This window comes from Cynoglossus semilaevis, chromosome 7 (genome assembly GCF_000523025.1).
Source record: "Cynoglossus semilaevis isolate Cse_v1.0 chromosome 7, Cse_v1.0, whole genome shotgun sequence".
Classification (NCBI taxonomy): Eukaryota; Metazoa; Chordata; class Actinopteri; order Pleuronectiformes; family Cynoglossidae; genus Cynoglossus; species Cynoglossus semilaevis.
Window position 1 is genome coordinate 4,647,966 of NC_024313.1, and position 23,551 is coordinate 4,671,516.

The 23,551-nt window shown below is 40.8% G+C and overlaps 2 protein-coding genes and 1 long non-coding RNA gene across 16 annotated transcripts in view; 1 reads left to right on the forward strand and 2 right to left on the reverse strand.

Moving 5' to 3' along the window:
- The first annotated feature begins 26 nt into the window (after positions 1-26).
- Positions 27-13,435, forward strand: LOC103380816 (potassium voltage-gated channel subfamily H member 5). Its single transcript, XM_025057130.1, has 11 exons — positions 27-848; positions 3,098-3,221; positions 3,358-3,464; positions 3,551-3,679; positions 4,241-4,356; positions 4,440-4,832; positions 5,116-5,545; positions 6,863-7,062; positions 7,975-8,227; positions 8,682-8,878; positions 10,295-13,435. Exons 1-11 carry the CDS (start codon positions 776-778, stop codon positions 11,462-11,464), a joined length of 3,192 nt encoding a protein of 1,063 aa, XP_024912898.1. The 5' UTR covers positions 27-775; the 3' UTR covers positions 11,465-13,435.
- Positions 2,097-13,710, reverse strand: LOC112487264 (uncharacterized). Of its 2 annotated transcripts, none has more exons than XR_003050197.1 (5): positions 13,452-13,710; positions 8,650-8,866; positions 4,095-4,123; positions 3,085-3,215; positions 2,097-2,541 (listed from the first exon to the last, which is right to left on the reverse strand). It is a non-coding gene; the product is annotated as an uncharacterized LOC112487264 (long non-coding RNA). The 2 variants fall into 2 exon arrangements; XR_003050196.1 differs by having other exon boundaries at positions 2,097-2,511; positions 13,452-13,667.
- Positions 13,711-15,902: 2,192 nt separating this feature from the next.
- The window catches only part of daam1b (dishevelled associated activator of morphogenesis 1b), a 49,392-nt gene continuing 41,743 nt past the window's right edge, over positions 15,903-23,551 (reverse strand). For all 13 annotated transcript variants that reach the window (XM_025056685.1, XM_008312914.3, XM_025056683.1 and 10 more), the window contains 10 exons: positions 23,434-23,531; positions 23,269-23,353; positions 22,463-22,569; positions 21,700-21,788; positions 20,905-21,073; positions 20,641-20,748; positions 19,905-19,965; positions 19,678-19,809; positions 17,499-17,669; positions 15,903-16,802 (listed from right to left, as the gene is read on the reverse strand). In XM_025056685.1, the coding sequence (XP_024912453.1) occupies positions 16,590-16,802; positions 17,499-17,669; positions 19,678-19,809; positions 19,905-19,965; positions 20,641-20,748; positions 20,905-21,073; positions 21,700-21,788; positions 22,463-22,569; positions 23,269-23,353; positions 23,434-23,531 (1,233 nt within the window). In that variant the 3' untranslated portion in view covers positions 15,903-16,589. The remainder of the gene's footprint in view (positions 16,803-17,498; positions 17,670-19,677; positions 19,810-19,904; positions 19,966-20,640; positions 20,749-20,904; positions 21,074-21,699; positions 21,789-22,462; positions 22,570-23,268; positions 23,354-23,433; positions 23,532-23,551) is intronic.

A 23,551-nucleotide genomic window follows, 5' to 3' on the forward strand; every position in this document is an offset into this window, starting at 1 on the left:
AAATAAACTGGCCTATTAAAATTGTTATGCTTTTCAGAAATTTTTGAAGCGTTAAGCAGCAAAACCGTAGCATCTTTGTAGCATGCAAAATGTCAAAGTGAATGTTACAGGCTTGACTTAAATCAAGCAGAAAATCTACGAAATTAACTCAAGCAATGACAATCTGGAAGACCGCTACATCTGGAGGAGCACCTCAACAATGAATCACAGGTTTTTTCAGCAATTAGTATAGACAACACACCAAAGGGGTCAAGTGGACATTTTTGTCTGTGAAAAAATATTGTCTTATTTATATTGTTTTTGTTTGACATGATTATTGAAAATATTCACCTCAGTTATTGCATGTAAGTAAGTTGATAAAAATTGAATCCTAATAATAAAGGTTCATACCGTACAATATAACATAATAAACAATGTAAAGCAATCTGCGATAAAAACGAAACAAGCGGAAAACAGGAAACGTCCTTCAAAATAAAAATGTCTTTGTCACATTGATAGGACTCACGATAACATTGTTGTTCTTGTTTGTTTTTTATTTTTAACTATAGTATAATAGATATCATTATAGTTTAAGCCTTAAATAAATAATAACATCACAAGCTTTTACTGAACAAACGACAGCGAACAGCCCGGATGTAGCTTCGGTGATGATGCTGGTCAACTCGACGCTATTGGTCCACACTCACGGCTCTATCAGCGGCTGGGAGAGAGTTACCATCAGCATCATCATCTTCATCACCACTACCAGCTCCGAGTCTGGACCTGAAGCTTCATCATGCATGGAGGGAAGAGAGGACTGGTGGCTCCACAAAACACTTTCCTAGAAAACATAGTCCGGAGATCCAGCGGTGAGTTTTTAATATAAGAAGAATGAGATTAAGCCAGTGTTCATAGAAATCTCACTTCTGATTTACCTTTTCAGACTGAGAACCTAGACCTTTTATGTTTATTACCCGTAACTTTGGAGATATATATTGGAGATTATTTTCTTTTAAATTCAGCTGGACTGTATTTGACCGATAGGTTCACTGGGCGTACTGTACTTTTATAGACACATAAACAAGGAGGTATTTTTACATATGCAATATATACTCAGGTGCTGATGTAGATAGTTTAAGGTACATAAAATGTATTTTCTTTTACATCTAAGTACATATCACATCTGGAGTTAAGAGCAATCAAAGAATATAAACTGAATGAACTGTAAACCACAAAACAATTGACAAAATGTTTTTGTTTTTAAGATTTATTTTAACAGTTTTATTGATAAATTAGTAGAAACAATACAATATTTATTAACAACTAAAAAAGTAAAAAGCTAGAGATGCAAGAAATAGGTAAAGAGAAATGGGGAAATATTTGAACAGAACACAACGTAGGTGATGTGTGGAGTAGGTTTAGTTGAGAAACAGAGGTGATGTATTACAGAATAAAAATGTAAACGGTGAAAGTAAGACCTGCTGTGAGGTTGGATTGCAGACATTGATGCAGGAGTCTGAACTGATGGAGGTAGACATTGAAAAAAATTCAGATTTTTGAGATTGTGAGTTACCAGGATGGGCAGTTTAGGAATAAAATAGATTGATCTTTAGGATCAGAATGGAAAGTTAAGACGGTTTGGACAAGGGCTGAGAAGATGTAGTGGATATATCTGATTAATGATACTGGAGACGGAGCCTTAAGGCAGGGGGAAAAGAGGAAGACTCCAGAGAAAAGTATGGAGGTGGTGATTAGAGTAACGCTGGTGGAGCCAGATGATCCACTGTGGACGTAAAGAAATTAAGAATCTGAATATGATAGTAATAGATAATCATTTTAGGAACTAATCACAATCTGCATTCATTATATATTTGTCATCAATATGTTGCAAAAAATGTTTTTGCAATTAAATTCAAATCAGCTGCACAGAATTGCAAGTGAGATTTCGGATGTCTTTACATCTGATGTTTACATTAATACATCAGGTTCTGCACAGTTTGAATCTGTAACATGTATATGTAGTATCATTATTCAGTACAGACACCACAGACAGACTGTTTTTCACATTTGAAGCCATTCATCCCTCCCTGGTTTACAAAATACAAATGTCAAAGCCATTCATCCTTCCCTGGTTTACAAAATACAAATGTCAAAAAGATAAATCTGTATAGATTTCATAAAAAACATGTACATTTCACAGACAGGTGTAAATAATTTATCCCCTTAAAAGAAGTACTGTTCAGTAGTTTAGAAGACACACAAAAAAGGAAGACCAAGCTCTTTTGTGGGGATATATGGAGTGTGGGATTTACTTACGGTGACTCAGCTGCACTTTGTGACATTTGGCTTTTGTCTTAATAAGTGGTGTATTGTTCTTCTGTGAAATGTTTTACTCAGCAAAAGAGGCAAAAGTAAAAACGAAAAAAAAAAAAAAAAAACTTTGGCAGATTCACCACAATTGTCTTCGGATGGGAAGCAGCAGAAAGAATCCTCACCAGTGTGGCCCAGGAAATGTTTTCTACCTGGAGATTTCTATGATAAAAAAATGCAGAACAAAATGATCTGCATTGTTGAAGGGAATGTTTTTAGAGCTGATTTGTGTCATCAATCACATGGATTTGTCAGTAAAAATGCAGATGTGTTAATGCTGGCAGCCTATAGGCGTTTTATTTCGCATTTGGAAGAAAAAAAACGGGGGTTTTTTTGTGTTCTCTGGAGACTGCAGCGTCTGCAAACTGTTGTAGAGCTGGAGAACTTTGCTGCTTCTCATGAATATTTAACCAGCATTAAGAGAGGAACATAAACATTTTATCAACAACTATTTCTGTCCACTGACTCGACTGATTACCAACATTCATTTAAATATTCATGCATTTTGTTTTCTCTGCTTATTATGGTTTACAACACACCTGCAGTAGCATGAGGGTTAGCACGTTTTAGCTCAATATTACATTTAAAAAAACAACAACCATATATTCAAGGTCAATCAGTTTGACAAACTATATCATTTTTTTTTCATTCTGCCAAAGTGGCCAACATGATATGCTAATATCGGACATCCCTAAATACGTATAATGTTTCTAGAAACCCTTCTGTGCTTTTTACCGTTTTGCTGCAGAAACCAGTTTCCTGCTGGGAAATGCCCAGATCGTGGAGTGGCCAGTGGTGTACAGCAACGATGGATTCTGTAAACTGTCCGGTTACCACAGAGCGGAGGTCATGCACAGGAGCAGCACCTGCAAGTGAGACGAGCTTTTCTATTATTTAATGAGCTGGATGTGAACGTGAAGATGTTTGGAAACAGGAGAACCAGGAACAAAGAAAAAAAATGTTTCTTCAGATCACTGAAACGTTTCTACCTGATGATTATTTTTGCAGTTTCATGTACGGTGACCTGACTGATAAGATGACCATCGACAAGATAAGACAGACCTTTGACAACTACGAGTCCAGCTTCGTAGAGGTTCTGCTCTACACAAAGACCAGTGAGTCACAGATTTGAGTTTGTTTGTAGAAAACCTTCACCTCCCGCTCTAACGGATCAACTGTTCATCATTATCATCACCTGCAGGAACACCTATCTGGCTTTACATGCAGGTGGCGCCGATCAGAAACGAGAAGGACAAGGTGGTTCTGTTCCTCTGCACCTTCAGAGACATCACGCTGTTTAAACAACCGATTGAAGACGAAACCACGAGAGGTTAGAGACGTCAGACTTCACACTGATGACACCATCTACTGCCTAACTGTACTGTGGTCCCTCGTCTACTGCGGGGGTTACGTTCCAAGACTGCCCACGATAGCCACGAAATAGAGACGCGATAGTTGTTGTATCATTTACGTATATATTTACCCTTTACGAACCCTTTAGGAGGCATGAAATATAGTAAAAAAAAAGGTAACAAAAGTTTTACAAATCTTGTTTACCCTTACGTACAGGTTATTTCTTGCAATAACCTGTATATATGTGTCTTCCTTAGGCTAGTAAAATCTTATTTTACATATATGTCTTCTAATTTATTTTTTATACTATTTTCTTACTGGTTTTTTTCCTTAGGCTAGTAAAATCTTATTTTAATCACAAAAATAATGAAAATGTAAACATTTTTACATACCTTTAAAACCACACGACAGAGGGAAGAATCTGCAATACAAGAAAACATTTATTAATATTAATTAATAAATGTTTTTGTTATTAATATTAAAAACCCACAATGAGACACTGATGCTAAAGAAAAAGTGTCTTTTTGTCTTCCAGTAGGTTGGACCAAGTTTGCCAGACTGACTCGAGCGCTGACCAACAATCGCAACCTGGTGCAGAACGTGGCTCCAATTAACAAGACTGAGGTCAGCCACAAGCCCTCCAGACTGGCTGAGGTGAGACGGGTCCACAGTAGGGAGGTGCTATGACAAACTCCACAGGTAGGTGGCGTGATTGCAGATGTTCCTGCTCCTTTCAGGCGCTGCAGCTGGGATCAGACATCCTGCCTCAGTACAAACAAGAAGCCCCCAAGACGCCCCCTCACATCATCCTCCACTACTGCACCTTCAAGCCCACCTGGGACTGGGTCATCCTCATCCTCACCTTCTACACCGCCATCATGGTGCCCTACAACGTCTCCTTCAGGACCAAGCAAAACAATCTGGCCTGGCTGGTGGTGGACAGCGTGGTGGACGTCATCTTCCTGGTGGACATTGTGCTGAACTTCCACACCACCTTTGTTGGTCCTGCTGGAGAGGTGATCTCCGACGCCAAGCTGATACGGATGAATTACCTGAAGACGTGGTTCGTCATCGACCTGCTCTCATGTCTGCCCTATGACATCATCAACGCCTTTGAACATGTTAATGAGGTGTGTTGATGTTTTTCAAATGGAAGATTAAAAAAAAAAAAACATTCAAATAAATGTTTGTCTGTTCCACTGAAGGACATCGTCACACCTGGATCTCCAGCCAATCACCTCCGTGAGTCTTCAATGTTCCACAGGAACACCACACGGATTGAAGACTCCGTTCTCCCAGTAAGAACATACGTGTTTCAGAGAAGTTACATGTTTTTCTTACAACCAGTTTCATGGAGAACATGTTCGGACATTTCCTCCTCCTCCTCCTCTTCCTCTTCTTCTTCTTCTACAGGGCCTAAGCAGCCTCTTCAGCTCCCTAAAGGTGATCCGTCTCCTGCGTTTGGGCCGTGTGGCCCGGAAATTGGACCACTACTTGGAGTACGGAGCAGCCGTCTTGCTCCTCCTGGTGTGTGTGTTTGGCCTGGTGGCCCACTGGCTGGCCTGCATCTGGTACAGCATCGGTGACTACGAGGTCATCGATGAGACCACCAACACCATCAAGACCGACAGCTGGCTCTACCAGCTGGCTGTCAGCATAGGGACCCCTTACCGCTACAACACTAGCGGCACGGGCCAGTGGGAGGGCGGTCCGAGCAAAGACACACTCTACATCTCCTCCCTTTACTTCACCATGACCAGTCTGACCACCATTGGATTTGGAAACATCGCTCCAACCACAGACGGAGAGAAGATCTTCTCCGTGGCCATGATGATGGTGGGCTGTAAGTTCTCGCTATTTACTGTGTATTCCAGATTGAAAACATGTCAGAAAGTACTTGAATTGGTACACATGGTACAAAATGTGGTCAGCAATAATGACGTGAACAGACTAGGAGCCTGCCTTTGTCTGGTTAGTCCAGGGGTCACCAACGTGGTCCCTGGGACTACCTAAGGTGCCTGCGGGGTATGTTCGCTAAAAATAAAACTAGTCAACAAGAGGGTCAAAAATGGTACTGGTACTGTGGTTTATTTTTAGCCCAGAACTGATTATTATCACATTGTTTGGGAAGTCTGTATCAAACTAGTAGCTCTCAGTTTCAAAAAAGGTTGGTGACCCCTGGTTTAGTCATCTCAGTCCCGTCTGGCCACAGGCCACATGGGTGTGTGTGGTTTAGTCATCTCAGTCCTGTCTGGCCACAGGCCACATGGGTGTGTGTGTGTTTTTTATCTAAACACTAACAACAATACAAGTGTCTGTTTTTTTATGCTGTGGGCGTTACAGTAACAGTTACACCTCTAGTGCCGCTGCCTCCACTGGTGCCTTTGCCAACACTTGTACTATCGCCACTCATCTCCATGCCCCAACCTTTGGCCCGTTCCTTCAGAAACAGCGAGTAGTGATGTGATAAGAACAACGCGGTCTGACAGCCACGCTTTAAGGTCTTTACTTCCTAGAGAAACTAACGGCCATTACTGTGGTGGCATTTGAATCACGAGGATCACTCCGTCACACCGCGGTGTCTCCTTCGATTACGCCCTCTGAATCTCCTGCCACAGATACAGTAGCTGTGTGAGAGGAAGAGAGGGACGGAGTAAAGGCTGCGTTTGCCTGCAGGCTGCAGTGTAGTAAAAGAACAACGAGCCGCCACTTTGAAGTAACTTCACCACAGTGATACTGCTGTGAGGACCGGAGAGCGCGCTCTCCTCCTGAGCGGGTGAAGACGTCATGACGAGCGATGCTGACTGACTCTTTGAGGTCAGAGCAGCGCTGCAGAGAAAAGCTCACGCTGAGCAAATGTACATTAGGGAGCCTGATGTAGAAGTACCACAGTGTACATGTGACTGTGTACTGTATGTGGTAACTTTAGAGGTATTGTCAACAGTAGTTTGCTGCACTTTGCTGTAATTAGGACTGATTAGTGACACTGTTTAAAAAACGAATCACTGTATGTAAGGAAAATACAGCTTTTTCATTTTAATTTATGATTAATTTTTAAATTTTATTATTTATCAAATGTGTGCTATAAAATTCATTTTTTGTCAATGTTCTATTTTCTTCTTTTTTGTCACTGCCTAACCCTCCGTATCCGTCCTTTCAGCTCTGCTGTACGCGACCATCTTTGGAAACGTCACCACCATCTTCCAGCAGATGTACACCAACACCAACCGCTACCACGAGATGCTCAACAACGTGCGGGACTTCCTCAAACTCTACCAGGTTCCCAAAGGTCTGAGTGAAAGAGTCATGGACTTTATCGTGTCCACGTGGGCCATGTCCAAGGGCATCGACACTGACAAGGTCAGGAGGAGCAGTCAGTAGTTGTACTGGAAGTAATAGTTCAGTACCTTCTGACTATCCTGGTGTATTTCTGCAGTGTTTTAAACATTGTTGTGAAGGTTGTTTTTAAACCAGAGAAACTGGTTAGTCTGTCTGAGATAAAACACTCCTGTAGCTGCAGTGTGACTGAAGGTGAGAGCCACAGAACACTATCATGTCCAACTAACCTTAGTGAAAGGTGAGCAGATCAGTGAGGAGCCCACAGGTCAGAACAGGAGATTACATGTTCACTGATACCACGGCCCCATGGGAACTCTGTGGCTCGAACCGTTTGTTCTTTTGCCGATTGCGCAGATTCAGCCTCAGTGTTTGTACTAAAGGTGAAGAACACCAGAGTTTTAAGGCCGTAGTTAATGAGTTTAGTGTGCGTAATAATCCCCGCCCACTGAGTCGACTCACACTCCTCTGAACAGTTAGAAAAAATTAATTAACAAAGAGAAAACACAGTCAGAGGAATGTCAAAGTGCTGTCAAGAGAAACTAATTTTTGTGGCCAATCATTATTACAGAAAATTAGGATTTCTACTGTTAACTGTGTGTTTACGTCATAAATGGTTATTAGTCATTTAGTCAATTAAAGAACAAACTGTTGAATTCTTTTTACCTCCAAAAACCCCAGGACTTTCAAATTAGGTCTGTCCTAGGATTTACACGTTTTCCTTTTTCATCGGATCATTCACAAGGTAGCTGTGGATCAATCACGATTAATCATGACTGTAATTAACAGTGATAAATCTCTGAGATAAATCAACAATCTTAAAAAATATTGCAACAGAGAAATACATTCAAATGGTCAATCTTTTTAACGTGGCGTTCATTTTGACAGGTCGGCTTTGTGTTGTGTGGCTGACTGACTGTGAACTGTCCCCCACAGGTTCTGTCCATTTGTCCTAAAGACATGAGAGCGGACATCTGCGTGCACCTGAACAGACAGGTGTTCAACGACCACCCAGCCTTTCGTCTGGCCAGTGACGGCTGCCTGCGCTCCCTGGCCGTAGAGTTTCAAACCACACACTGCGCCCCTGGAGACCTCATCTTCCACATCGGCGAGAGCGTGGACACGCTCTGCTTCGTCGTCTCGGGTTCGTTAGAGGTCATCCAGGACGACGAGGTCATCGCAATACTAGGTAATCCAACACAACAGGATTATCTGTGTTGATAAAACTGTGAGTGAAGGTCACGTTACTTCATCACTGTAAACCTAATGCACCTTCACAAAGAGCCACAGGATGTCGTTTACTGTTAAAGGGAAAGGCTGGGTATTTTTGAAGTTACACTAAAATAAGATAGGAACTGTAAAAAATATCAAGATTTTAGCCACGTTACTAAAAGAATAGTTTTCTGTTTTAATTATTTGCTCGCCTGTTTTTAAGACAGCTTTTGCTAAAATAATTTTTTTAACCCTCTGAGCTGCTCTAGTTTTATAAACCAAGGAGTCTTTAGTTAAAAAAAGAAATCAGGGTCATCAGTTTGTCTTGATGTGATCAACTGTTTTAGGTTATTTCTTGGCCCATGAGTTAGTTTCCATTTCATAAACCGTGAACTATACCTTTAACTTGAGTAAGTACATCCTCTCGTCAGGAAAGGGCGACGTGTTCGGTGATGCCTTCTGGAAAGAAACCACTCAGGCCCGTGCCTGCGCGAACGTCCGAGCCCTGACCTACTGTGACCTCCACGTCATCAGGAAGGAGGCTCTACTGAGGGTGCTGGAGTTTTACACCGCCTTCGCCAACTCTTTCTCTCGTCACCTCATCCTCACCTGCAACCTGAGGAAACGGGTAACAATTAACAATTAACACTACAGTCGCCGTCGTGTGCTTACATGGCAATAAAGAAAATCACGTCAATATGTTTGACAGACATTCTAAATACATGTTGTGGGGTGAGGTCCAACTGCACGGTAGCTGTGGATTAATCGTATTTAATAACAATTACTCATGATTAATCATGATTAGTAGCACATATATATATATTTACAAGATTCTATTTTATTATAAATGTATATATGCATATATAAAAATATATCCTTATGTGTATTTATATATATAGATATACATACACACATATATACGTATACATATATATACATATATATATATATATATATATATATTAGAACAGAAACTTGTAAACTTAGGTCCAGCAAAAAGAAGTGTACCATTCAATTGGTGCAAGTATAAAAAAGTAAGTTCAACTGTAATAGTCCCAAAGCAGTAAGTATATTCACAAATATATGCAGAGGAAACATAAGGAAGTTATTCTTAGCACAGTCTAACATCCTAATTAATATTTGATTGTGCTTTTTCAAGCTCTGCATATTAATCCCATTAAGACATTGAGCCGTTTCCCCTGCAGTCATGAGACGTAGTTGATCATATGTATATTACTGTAATACCATCCTGTGGGAGCAACATTACATACATTTTTGATGATTATTCCCCCTAATGTCAGTCTGGTACATGTGATTTATGTGATCTTTGCACTAATGTATGAAATACATCTGACTTAAAGTAGGTTTGGAACTGGAATAGTATCTTTGCTGAGCCAATAAGAGGGCAGGCAGTAACGCACGGTGGATTCAAATAAAAACACACCACTGTGTCACAGTCAGATGCATGTATATTAATGAGTCGTTCCTATGATTACTATTAGGATTTCCTCTGTTCATTTTGAACTGCAGTGGAAACTGGTTTCCCTTGTGAAAAATTTCATACAAATTTCAAACAAATGGTTCCTGTGTTTTGAAATATTTACAGCTTTTCTTTGAATGTATTAAATGCAGAAATGACATGAATAATTAACAGGAGCAGCTTCAGAACATGTTCATGCCTGCACAGGTTTACTCTGGTTCACCTGAAATGTTTAATATTAGAACAGCACATGGAAGCAGATTCTAGGTCTTGCTTTTGTTCTTTTTTTTTCTTTAGAAAATGGAACATTACTGTTAGAAATTCTATATGATTTTTATAAAGTTTGGGTTTGTTGTGTGTGTCCAACGGAGCCAGGGTTGGAAATCAACATATATCTTAATGAAAATACTGAATGTTTTTTAATTGCATTTTAGGTAATTAGTTATTAGTCAAGTAGGGTTTTTAAATATTTACCTGACATTTACCTGATTTTTCTGACTTTTTACATTTCTGATTCTATGTGTCAAAGTATCATAAAAAATAGTTTGTGCCATTTTTGTGCAGATCATCTTCAGGAAGATCGCTGACGTGAAGAGGGAGCAGGAGCGTCAGAAGGGCGACGTCACCCTCTCCATCCCCGAGGACCACCCAGTCCGAAAGCTCTTCCAGAAGTTCAGGCAGCAGAGAGACACTCAAACACCCGGGGAGTCTCACTTCTACCTGGATCACAACTGTGTGCAGGTGGAGCTGCAGCGTCAACACCACCACTTCCAGGCCGACTCCAACTCATACTCTCATTGTCAGACCGTCTCGTCTCAGCTCCAGGAGTTTGACTCCTCCATGGACAACAGTGCACCCTGCACAGGAGGAGGTGGAGGAGGAGGAGGTGCAGGCAGCAGGTGCAGCCTGACTTCTCTTCCTCAAGCATTTGTTCCAGAGCAAAGCTGCACGGAGGAGATGGAAGAGTCTCTGTCACGGTCTCACGCCGTGAACCAACTGTGTCAGATCGTTCACAGCAGGTCAGAGGGCAGCGCTGCTGGGGCAGAGGGCAGCGAATCTAGTGAAGTCACAAGTAGCAGAGGCGCTAGAGGCTGGTCAAGGTTTCGGACCGCTACTTCTGCTGCACCAGCACCTCCAGCTGGTGAGAAAAAAAAGCAGCTACAGAAACCAGTAGAGTGGTCCAAAGGTTCTCCATCCTCACAGCAGACATCAGCTGACAGCCAATCAGAGGAAAGTCGAAGAACGGGGTGTAAAGAAGGAGGCAACAGTGCAGCAGAAGGAAGTGAAGAAACTAGTGCTTTGCACAAAACTGACTCCTGCGACAGTGGGATCACTAAGAGTGACCTCAGAATTGACCGAGCAGGAGCGTCCAGGTACTCCTTTGAGAGGAGCCCGTTGGACAAGAGCCCGGTGGAGAGGAGTTCCTACCAGCACGGTGTCAGCGTAGAAGCCGAGGCCTCGGTGAAGCTCCCGTTTGTTCAGCCTGTATCGGAACAATCGCTCCTGCAGGCGACGCTCCACGAAGCCAAGCAGGAGCTGAAAGGAGACATTCAGATCCTGAGTGGACGATTGTCCGCCCTGGAGTCTCGTGTCAATGAGATCCTCAGGTTACTCTCTATAAAAAGGAGACTCTCCCTGCCCCCAACGTCTTCTCCAAGACCCAGGGTCAGAAGTCAAGACACGGACACAGCCTCCAGGTCCGTCACACCGAAAGACGACGACGGGCCTTTTTAAATGCACTGCTGGACCTGTCCTCGACGCTGATGCATGTCCTGCTGGACCTCTGGTCTCCAGGGACACTTCCATTGAACACATGCTGCATGCTGGGAGTTACCTGACGCTGCAATCAACCAGGGACTCTCTGACTTTACGACCAATGAGGCACTTTAATACAAACAGACCTTGTTCTGTACTTTTTTTAACAGGATCTCTGATGCACATTCACATGTGATCAAACGTGTCCCAGAACCATGTGGTCCACAGAACATTTTGAATTTTCATGAGTCTTAACCTAGCTGCTGGTCTCCATCTCATCTCCTGTTTTATGTGCTGTATTAAATAGTTAATTTCTCCAGGTCTTCACCAAATGCTACAGTTTGGAATCTCCACTTCTTATTAATAGGGATGTCCGATAATATCTGGCGAACGATATTGGATATCAGCAAAAAGTTAATATCGGACATCCCTACTTAGGGTCCATAGTTATGGGGAAATGTTTGTAAATCTAAACAATAGTATACTGCACGGTAGCTGTGCATATCAAGGTTGGTGCTCCTATAATCAATGTCTTTATAAAGTCAACTTTTTATACAGGCAATAAAGTCACAAACTTACAAAAGTATGGTTCTAATTTACAAAAATAAAGTCACAAGTTTATGAGAACAAAGTTGTACTTTTACAATAATAAGTTCATACGTTTTCAAGATTGTATTCTCATAAACGTACAGCATTTTTCTCGTAATGTTACAACTTGTGATTTTTTTTTTTTTCACTCTCAATGTGGCCCTCTACTGCTGAAAAGAGGAAATGAACAATCCACAAATTTACATTTTAATATCAGACCAAGTTTCACGAGGCTTGGTGCATGAGTGAGCACAAAAATATTGTTCTATAGGCCTATTTTTTGTAAAGGCAAAGTCCTTGAAATGAACTGTCAGGTATTTGAAAATGTGCCTTAAAATAACGAAGCCTCCATCCTGCATTTGATCTTAGCTTCATCTTCCTACGCATGTTCAGAGAGAATGCAATAATTATATCCATTTAATTGTTTCAATTATTATTATTCCCTTTAAAATTCCCTTTAACCCTTGAAAATTATTAATCAGATTATTAAATCCCTACATTATGTCATTATTTAATTATCTTGCTTGTTTAAAATGATAATATGAACAGAAATTTGATTTCTTCACTATCTACTTAAATAACGTTTTTTCACACTAGTATCTATGCAAAACCCTCATCCTTTATTTGACAGAAACGTCTGCTTTAAATGATTTTGTTTTGAAATGAAACATGTAGAGTTTGAGTTCACTGTTAAGTCAAATGTTTGTTTGTTTTTTAGTCTGTCAGATTGAGAGCATGTGACCATGGGCTAACGTAATACATTGATTTGAAAAAACTTGCATGCAACCAACTTTTAATATGTTGACGATGATATTAAATCCTGAACATGTTGCCTGATCATAATCTGTTTAAGATCCTTGGTATGCAAATACTAGCATGAGCATTGTTCTTTACTGTCTTGAAAAAAACCCCACAAAGATAGAGACTGAATTGAAAATAAATTCAAAATAATATTAAAACACTGATATAATAGATAAGAAATCTACATCAAACAGAAGATGTTCTGATTTCATCTGTTCTGTAAACCACTGCCAGAGTAAATTTTAGTATTGTACACAGTCAGCCACTGGAGGAGCTAAAACCCCACTGTCATCAAAAATAATTTCAAAACTAAACAGGAAAACCATGGCTCCGGGGACTAAAGTTCCAAACCAATGCAGGTGTAAATTTGTGCCAGAAAGAAACACCCACAATGTGTGCATTTTAAGGAATATTCTTGCGAATAGTTTATCATTTTGAAAAAAGAAAACTCTGCTCTTGGCATTGTGTTTTTCAAAATATGAGTCCTAGCAGCACTTCCTTAAAACTGGGAAATGGACACAAAATAAATGCTTTCAAAAGTTGCACAAACAAATCCAAGAACGAGAGGAGAAGTTACCTCGAGTTGTCCCGGAGCTGTGGGGAGAAAAGTCAGGACTTCTCCCAGAAAATCCTAAAAACAAACGAAGACCGTTTTCTCTGTCAAACGCTACAGACTGTGGAGTGACGTTGGAGAGGACGTTGGTCAGGAGGAAGTTTGTCTTGGTCACATGACTCATACAGACCAATGAGGTGTTCCTCACACCTGCTATGTTTATTAGTGAACCTAATAGCACAATGTACAATTACTGTGTAGGTATTTTTGTTAATACATGTTCCCGGACATCTATCCACATAATCCGCTACAGAATCTTTCTGGTGCTCTTACAAGCTAACAGATTAGCACCAGAAACCTGTGTTTACTTTGTCCCTTCAGGGGCTCCGTACATAACAATGCCATGTAATGTTATAATTTAATGAGCAGGGGTATAGTTTTCTTTCTGTAAAGGAAATTCTATAACTTAATTTAAATGACAGCTGCTCCTATTTTTATGTTGTTGTCAGAAATAACAGAAATTACTTATAACTACTGTACATTAATACCGTGTTAGATGATGACCACTAGATGGAGCGATTGGCCCGTTTATCCCGAGAGCCCTTGAATTGACTACAGGGAACAAGATTTGTTTTTGGTTCAGGTTTACTCCAGTCCATCGTGGAACTGTTGATATTGAATAAAACACGAACTCGGAACATTTTCTCCCATTTATTTTATCAGGTCATTGTACAATGGAAGGCAATATTTAAATTATAAAAGTTCAGTGGAGCTCGTCTGTCACTGGATAGACTCACGACAGCCCAACTTGTGTGACACATGCCATGTCTTCTGCTTGCAGAAAACTTCACTTGTGCATTTATTTTCCCATAAGACTTTTCTGTTTTTTTTTTTTTTTAATTGCTGTGCGAGTCCAACCAGTGACCAGAGAGCTTCACTGAACATTACACAGGGTGGGGACACTCAGGTGTATTGCATTGTTTTGGTATGGTTTTAATGGCAGTAAGCATAATAATTATGAATTCATATGTGCATGTATAACCAGCACATGACCTTATATTTGTATAGATACATGTAATCTATGACATGAGTGTCCACACTTGTTGAGAAATTGCAGATTAGGCCCAGGCCTATGAGAGTACCCATTCAACAATTAAAATCAACAGAGTTAAGGCCAGCTCTTAACAGAAAAAAATAAAATACAATACAACATACAGATATATATAAATGCTGCATGTCAAAGATAATGAAAAAACAAACTCTGCTTCTGCTTCACTTGCTGTTAAAACCACATCCGGGTGAAGACGCAGCGTCTCAGTCCAGCGGCAGCGTCGGGAGTCAGCCACAGGTTCAGTCTTTCTACCAGCCTTACCAGCGTGAAAATATCCATAAAAATAAAAAGTCCCCGAAATGCCTTAAAATGCAAGACTATGTCCTAAAACATGCTGCCAAGTGAATATTTTGTGTTTTAAAGTCCAAAAAGTATTTTTTATGAATATTTAAAAAAGCACCCAAAACATGCCTTACTATAGCCTTACCATCGTGAAAATAGCCATAAAAATAAAAAGTCCCCGAAATGCCTTAAAATGCAAGACTATGTCCTAAAACATGCTGCCAAGTGAATATTTTGTGTTTTAAAGTCCAAAAAGTATTTTTTATGAATATTTAAAAAAGCACCCAAAACATGCCTTAAAATCAACAGAGTTAAGGCCAGCTCTTAACAGAAAAAAATAAAATACAATACAACATACAGATATATATAAATGCTGCATGTCAAAGATAATGAAAAAACAACCTCTGCTTCTGCTTCACTTGCTGTTAAAACCACATCCGGGTGCAGACGCAGCGTCTCAGTCCAGCGGCAGCGCCGGGAGTCAGCCACAGGTTCAGTCTTTCTACCAGCCTTACCATCGTGAAAATATCCATAAAAATAAAAAGTCCCCGAAATGCCTTAAAATGCAAGACTATGTCCTAAAACATGCTGCCAAGTGAATATTTTGTGTTTTAAAGTCCAAAAAGTATTTTTTATGAATATTTAAAAAAGCACCCAAAACATGCCTTAAAATCAACAGAGTTAAGGCCAGCTCTTAACAGAAAAAAATAAAATACAATACAACATACAGATATATATAAATGCTGCATGTCAAAGATAATGAAAAAACAAACTCTGCTTCTGCTTCACTTGCTGTTAAAACCACATCTGGGTGAAGACGCAGCGTCTCAGTCCAGCGGCAGCGCCGGGAGTCAGCCACAGGTTCAGTCTTTCTACCAGCCTTACCATCGTGAAAATATCCATAAAAATAAAAAGTCCCCGAAATGCCTTAAAATGCAAGACTATGTCCTAAAACATGCTGCCAAGTGAATATTTTGTGTTTTAAAGTCCAAAAAGTATTTTTTATGAATATTTAAAAAAGCACCCAAAACATGCCTTAAAATCAACAGAGTTAAGGCCAGCTCTTAACAGAAAAAAATAAAATACAATACAACATACAGATATATATAAATGCTGCATGTCAAAGATAATGAAAAAACAACCTCTGCTTCTGCTTCACTTGCTGTTAAAACCACATCTGGGTGAAGACGCAGCGTCTCAGTCCAGCGGCAGCGCCGGGAGTCAGCCACAGGTTCAGTCTTTCTACAAAAAAGTGACCACGTGTCACTGGGACACGGCGGCCACTCACGATCTAGGAAAACGGTCTGTACAAAATGGCCCCTTTTGTTATGAACGGAATCAACTTCCTGTTTGGGTCGAGCATACAGCCCCGAAGGCGTCTAAAAAGCTGCACGTAAAGCTTTGTGCACGAGATTCTGACGTACAAAGAGGGGGAAAAAAAAGCACAGGCCATCAGGGTCCTCTGTTAGAACGTCTTACAAACATTTAATTTTCCAAAAAAACTGGTCCGTCAGCAGGAGGGGCTCCAGGGTTTGGTCTTAGTTTGCAGTTTTTTGGCTTCTGCTCTGTTTGAGAGGATGAAAGGCTCAAATGTGTTGTGCTGTGTGTGGTAGGGCTGCCATGATGCAAGGCCAGGGTTCATTCAGGCAGAGCTGCTGCAGGAGATGAGGAGGAGGAAGAGGAATGTGGAGGTCAGCTTGACTGGCAGAGAAACTAGTGTTGATGAGTGTTTTACTGGAACACAGAAGACCATGATCTCAGCCTCAGGTTTAGAAGTTGAGCTTGGTGACCGGTCGCTCTCTGCTGGACTCTGTGTTCTGGTTATTGATGCGTTTGCGGTTGCGTTTCATCTTGGACAAGTCCTTGTCGAAGACTTCGCCTGATCGCAGGGCCGACACCAAGTCGTCAAACTCTCCGCCGTCGTCCTCGCCGTTGGCCTTTGCTTTACGAGCCTTTCTCTCCCGCTCTCTCTGTTCTTTGAGCTGGTAATAAAATAAAAGATAAATAAAGGTAAATGTTACCATAACAAATGTTTGGTTACTATAGTGTAAATGTAGTGTAAATCAGTGTATACGGAAACAGAAGGGGAATGTAAGAGTTAAAAAAATCTAAATGAAAAAAAAAAAAACCATCGTAACTCCATACTGTATTTTATACTGACATTTTTTCCTCAACATATTCAAAAGTGCAAGGGTGCAAAAGGAGTCGCCACTCGACAAATGTAGGTTGTAAGATTTACACTTCCAATTGTTCTCTGACAGCATGGTAAACCAGGCAAAAAGTTAAAAATATAACGTACAGTAGGAATTTTCTCCATTCAACAGACAACTGCATAAATCACGGTCTGTTTAATGCGCTGTTTGTTTTCATTGATTTTAAAAATGTCCAGTTGTGACCACAGGATTGTGCCATAGAGCTAAATTGGGTGGTCATGGGTAATAAAGTGTACAACAACACTGTAGCGCTCTGCAGCAAGACACACGCTGCTTAGTCTGTGTTTTTAAAATAGCAAATGTAAACAGTAGGACTGCAAGTGTTAAGATTAGATTCAAATAAATGTCAAAACCAGGTCTGGTCACCACCAGAAAGGGTTGACCTTCAGACATTCTCTGTAGTCACTAGCAGCGTATGTGGTTCCTCTTGGACCAAGAATGTAATATCAAGAGCAGAGGACAGACCTGAGCCTCCAGCTTAGCTCTTCGCTCCTCCTCCTCTTTGCGTTTCCGCATGTTCTCGTTCTCCTGCTGAGCCTCCCCGAACGACTGCAGGAACTGGTCAAAGATGCCGAAGAATTCGTCCGGCTGCATCCTGCTGGCATCTTCTCCAAAGTGTGTCACTGCCTTTACGAACTGTGGCACCGAGGACGAGAAGAGCAGATCAGACACAGGGCACGACACAGTAGAGGCATCTCTGACTGTTTGACAGGAGACCTGTGAGGGTTCAACTCCTGAACCAGAGCATGGAACCAGTAGTCGGGTCTTTAATGATCATGTTAACACAGATATGACCGGCTATTGATCACAGCCAAGGCCCGAGCCTGGAGCCAGAGCTAGCCAACATGTTGGTGTGGCCCTTTTTCCACAGTGAGTAAAACAGAACAACATCCAGATGTGAGGTCCTGCTGAGAACATATACCTTCAAAGACCTGCGTGTTAACAGCAGCCAATGAAACGCTACCTCTGTCGGGTGGTGCAAACATGTGGGCTACATGTTCCTCAACACTGTGTCACAGTTTTCATACAACTTCAACTTTAAATTCTGCAACTTCTGTTTCCAGTAATGTGACCTTTGGTACATGTTTCATCTTACATTTGGTTTTTAGTGAGTTATATTTGGGAAAATGACTAACTATTAGTGGTTAACCTTTAGCTGTTTGTGCTTCAGATTTTTAACATTTCAGATATAAAATTTGTGCTAACCATAGCTATCTATAGATATGGGTTTGCTATATTTTTTTATTTCGTTTTTGTTTGTAATGCTAACTCTTCTTTTGGTGTATTCTAACGTATTTTTCATTTTGGGATAACTTTAAAAATTATGTCAATTTGTTTTGTTTGTTTGTTTGTCAGACGTTGGCTACATGTTTTATTTCTAATTTGTGCTACTTTTTTGATTATGATTTGAGTTAATTGCAGTTAAGTATGATTGATTACTGCAACAGTTTGCAAACTTTTGGCTGTTTACTCTCATTTTATCCAGAGTTTATCATTCATTTGTTGACTGTTAAGATGCTACATTACCAAACCATTGTCCTTATCCAGAAGTCAAGCTAACTATCAAAGCTTTTAACTCACAAAGCCAAATTAACTGGGAGAAAATGAATCCCCTGATATGATGCCGATCATATGACTGATAAAGGCTCTTTGCAAGCTATTGTAATTTATTGGCAGCTGAAAGATAAGTCAGCTCTGGCGCTCGTTACAGAATTTGTTTGCACCGACCGTTTGCGATGGCTGCAAATCGTGACTAAATCATTGCAATCTGGAGCCTCGCTGTGTTTTGAATACAAGACTGGATGCTTTCTGTAAACCATTACAAAAATGTTTGAAACTAAAATGTCTTTATTTAGTCTAAATATTCTACGACTATTTTTATTTGCATGCACATACAAGCACCAGATGTGAGAGGTTGTTTAGAAGCTCAGCAAATGTTCCCTGGTTCCCCATCATTAGTGCGGACGACCACTGTAAACACACTCAGGTTCAAATGTAAATGAATCACAGACACTAATGGCTGCCGTGTGACCAACTGAGAGCCTGGATCGATGCAAACCACACACACACACACACACACAGAGGCAGAATAAAACATGTTGGACAGATCTATAAATCAGACTTCAGGCTGTCAAACTGTCCACTAGGAGGTGAACAAGATTAGGTTTGGAGCCATAAAAACTAGTGTTTGTTTGCTGGTTCAGGTCAGCTGTGAGCCAAGTCTTTTTGTCCCATTGGATTTTAATCATTTCCTCTTGGACTCACACTGTGATTGATTCAAACAACACGAAGCGTGTTAACGCAGCGTTCACGTGTGATCAAAGCCGCCCACGCCGTGACACAATCAAACACCAGGCGGAACACGAGTGTGTAAAATAATTTCCAGACCACTGCTCCTGCTGCAGACTGTGACTGTGACTGTGGAGACACGGACCAATAAAGTGTCAGCGCTGCTGCAGCAGGAAGCAGCGGCGTTCACCACCCGCTGCTACTTTGCCTAGAAAAGGTGACTGATGAGGTCGACAGGTCAGGCAGAAACAGCTGCACGGAGAGAAAATGGGAACGCCAAGCCCTCCTCATCCTCAGATTCACTCTCGTTCTTTTTGTCTTTACTTGTGAAACGTGGCTTTTAAAGGAGACTCACCAGCTCTTTGGCCTCAGTCAGAGAGTCCTCCACATCAGAGAAGCTGAAGCTGGCCACAGTGATGAACTGACTGACCACAGAGACAAATTTGTCACCCAGCTCCTGTGGTCGCTTCTTCTGGTATTCCAGCTCCTGATGGAGAGAAACCAAGAGAGGGAAATTAACTGAGAACTGCCTTAAAACTGTACCAAATATTACATAACAGTACAACAGGATCTCTGACTCACGTTCTCAACACTCTTCAAGCCGCTGCGCAGGTTTCCAATGTCCTTCTCCAGCTCTGTCATGCTGCAAACAAGGACGGTTGACTGATCAGTAAAAATACTGGTGTAAGTCTGAACATTTAAGACAAAACACCTGGAAACCAGCAAAACATGAACCACTGGAGAACCCTGACTCTTACTATGACCACTATGTGGTGCTGTGATTAGAAGAGGAAACAAATGTGTCAGTGTGGTGATTCCATGTCTTAAAAGTATTATATACATATATATATATATATATGATGTATACATTTTTGCAGCCTTTTTTTCTAACGTATACAGAACAAATGTAGAGAACCAGACAACATGAAACATTTTCTGTTCCTGTCTCCTCGAAGCTGTGTTTGGGACTTCTCCCCTTTCATGTTTTCCTTTTGCAGCTGCGCCTGGTTAAAAAAACCAAACAACCAAGTTTTTCCTTTTGTTATGAACCTGGGGGATAACTGAAAACTGCTATTAGGATAGCTGAAAAAACAACATCATTTTAAAAAAAACGGTGTTTATTTTCTATTCTTGTTTATTTGTGTCTCCTGTGAAAATCTAAATGAAAATTTCCGCATATTTTCAACAATGGTTAATTCAATGTTTTTCTTGTATTAACTGCCCCCCCCCTTGACCTCCTTCTTTCTGTAAGTTTTTATTTCAGTGGATTCTGGGTAATTGAGTTTGACACCATTGATTTAAAGGTGGCTCGACCTACTTGACCTTGGCTGCCTCTGGGACACTCTGCAGCTCTTCCTGGAACTGGAGGACCTTGGGGTATTTCTTCTCCAGGATGGTGATCAGGTAGTGCAGCAGAGTGATGTTTCTGCAGAAAAACAAATGTGTCAAACATGTATTATATATGGCTTTTATTATGTAGACTGAGGTTTGAAAAAGCAGATGAGGTTTGGTGAATATCAGGTGTGGAGTTCCAGATGTGAGTTTACTGCCTGCTCAGATCTGATGTTATGACTGTTCTTACTTGTCCATGCTGGACTTGGTGTCTGCGATCTTGTTGAGTGAAGACATCTTAAATCCATAGGCGTTTCCTCTCTGACCCTTGTTCATGTAGTTCCCAAAAGCCAGCACTACCTCCAGCAGCTGCCGCAGGTTTTTGCTGTGAAGAATCTCCTTACACGCCCTGGTCAGAGCTGAAAGACACAGAGGACAGCTGTTTCTCCTGGACATCGTCAAAGTAAAGTCAAAATAAATATATTTTGACTTCACTTTGATAAGATAAAAATATCAAAACAGTTTTCAAAGGTATAAAAGACAATTCCCTGACTTCTTTTCAAGTTAGAGTGTCAGAAATAAACTGAGACTCCGGGGCGTGATTAACGTTAATTTTTTTTTAATTTGCCGAATGTAAGAAGCTCAGCCAGAGGACGCCGGGGCGTGATTAACGTTTTTTTCTTTTTTTAATTTGTCGAATGTAAGAAGCTCAGCCAGAGGACAGCTAAAAGTTAGGAAAGTATTGTATTAAAGATATAAAGATTATTCATTAATTACTAAGTTTTAAAGAAGCAAAAAAAAAAAGAACAAAGCGTTGCAACATTACAGCTGAAAATTGGCTAAAAACAAGTAGAACTAAAGTTAGGAAGAAATCTAGGCAGAATATTTACATTTACCTAGCTAAAGCAGAAAAAGATTGAGGTTGGTCTGAAAATGAAAATGGCCCAAACTGCCTCTGAATTATATTTCACATTTTACCCTCTAGTAAAAACATATTAAAACAGTCATCCATCATCCTGTTCACAGTGTTGGAGTCTGTCCCCACCTTCAACTTTGGGCTTGATCTCAGCTATCCGCTCTGCAAACTTCTTCTTGAAGTACAGAGCCTGCAGTCGCTGCTGGTAGTGGTTTATCCTGGACAGGAGATGGAAAATGTGTGTCAGGAGGAACCAGAGTAGACAGAAATCCTAAATTATAAACAGGGAAATCCACAAATTTAGACACTGAGCCACAAACATGAACAGTGAGCCGGGCTGGGATAAAACAAACGGACTGTGCGCTCACTCCGTCACACATAAAGAAGGTTTTGTTGTGGCATCAGAGCTTATTTTTGGCAGAGTTTAGGGTTTCAGCTTATAAACCAGAGACTCTGCAGCTAATGAATACCACAGTGACATGTGTCCTGGAGTTTACTCTTTACTCTGAGTCAACCTGAACTGAAAAAGGACAAATTTAAAGTCCGTCTTAACCAAGAACATTCGTATCAGTATTCACTGTTCTTTGGGTTTTAGTTCAGCTTTCAGCCGTCCTTTAATCCCAGAGGATTTGTGTCGACCAAACTGCACCTCAGACACTCGTCATTACTATAACAACTATCGCTGTTGTTCACCAACCAAAAAAATGGTGATTCACACAAACGGCCTTTTGTTTCATGCTGAGCAGTAAAGCATGAGGTGTTTGTGACTAAAGTGGAAACAATGACCATTGTTTGTCAGCATATCTGCAGCCTGATGCAGCAGTCGGAGAGAAGCCGTCACACGTCCGACACCCGTCACATTTAATGATGACAACTGCCAAAACCAAAACACCTGCTCATCTCGTAGAGGAACCGGTCGGGTTTGGCCATTCGGTCCAGCTCGTGTTTGTGCTCCTCCAGAAGATCGACATCGCTCTTCTCCGGGACAAACTTCAGCAACTGTGACGACACGAGAGCAAATCAAGTCAGGTCAAGTCAGGTAACCATGGAAATATAAATATACAAATGTGGAAACCAGAAGACCATCAATCTTTGAGGACAATAAAAGACAGATCTCTGGGAATTCATCTTAAAGACAGCAGCGACAAAATTCACACAATGTATGGTTTGAAAAAAAGATAAATTTGAAGGATGAGGAAAAAGAAAAAAAAAATCAGGATGAAAAAATGTTAAATCTTAAATGAAGACAAAATGAAGATGAAGATTGACAACACGACAAAACAGAAAAAAACAGGGGAAATGACAGTATAAAAAACGACGAAACATTGAAAAAGAAAAATAAGGAAGTAAATTAGAAGAGACAAAAACTAATAAAAAAAGAGGACGAGGATGACAAAGTGGATACAGCAGGAAAAAAAAGAAGGAAAAACAGATGAGAATGAGGAGAAAACAGAATCCAGGCCTCTGTTTTACAGGATCTTTTCAAAACCTCCAAACTGAAGTGAGTGTCAGTGAACACGATGCACATGTAGAGAAAGGAAGAGGAAGAGGAAAGAAAGAGAAGAAGAAGACGATCCAGAACAACAAAAGAAAGAAGAAGATGAGAAAGAAAAGGAGAAGGGGAAGAAGGTGAAAAGAGGAAGAAAGGAGAGTATTGTGGGAGGAGGAGGAGGAGAGAAGAAGAAGAGAGTGCTCCACCTGCTCCAGCATGTCTTTGGGGAGGTCCTCCTGTTCATCCATGGTCAGTATGGCTCTCTTGATTTCTTCATTAGAGAGTTTCAGCCTGAAGGACACAACACGTCAGTACGTTCAGACACGACACGACGGTCTGTGACCTTTGACCTGTCAATGTTTCTGACCGACCTGGAGAGGAGGATGTTACAGTTCTGAGCTCGCCGGCCGTCAATGACCGACAGCTCCTTGACCTTTTTAGAGGTCATTATGTCGTCCTCTGCCTCTTTCTGAGAGCAAAACCAAAAAG

Coding starts and splice junctions, on each gene's coding strand:
- LOC103380816 (XM_025057130.1), top strand. CDS start 776: ATGCATGGAGGGAAGAGAGGACTGGTGGCTCCACAAAACACTTTCCTA. Junction 3,680..4,240: donor TGAAGACGAAACCACGAGAG/GTTAGAGACGTC, acceptor GTCTTCCAGTAG/GTTGGACCAAGTTTGCCAGA. Junction 4,357..4,439: donor AGCCCTCCAGACTGGCTGAG/GTGAGACGGGTC, acceptor TGCTCCTTTCAG/GCGCTGCAGCTGGGATCAGA.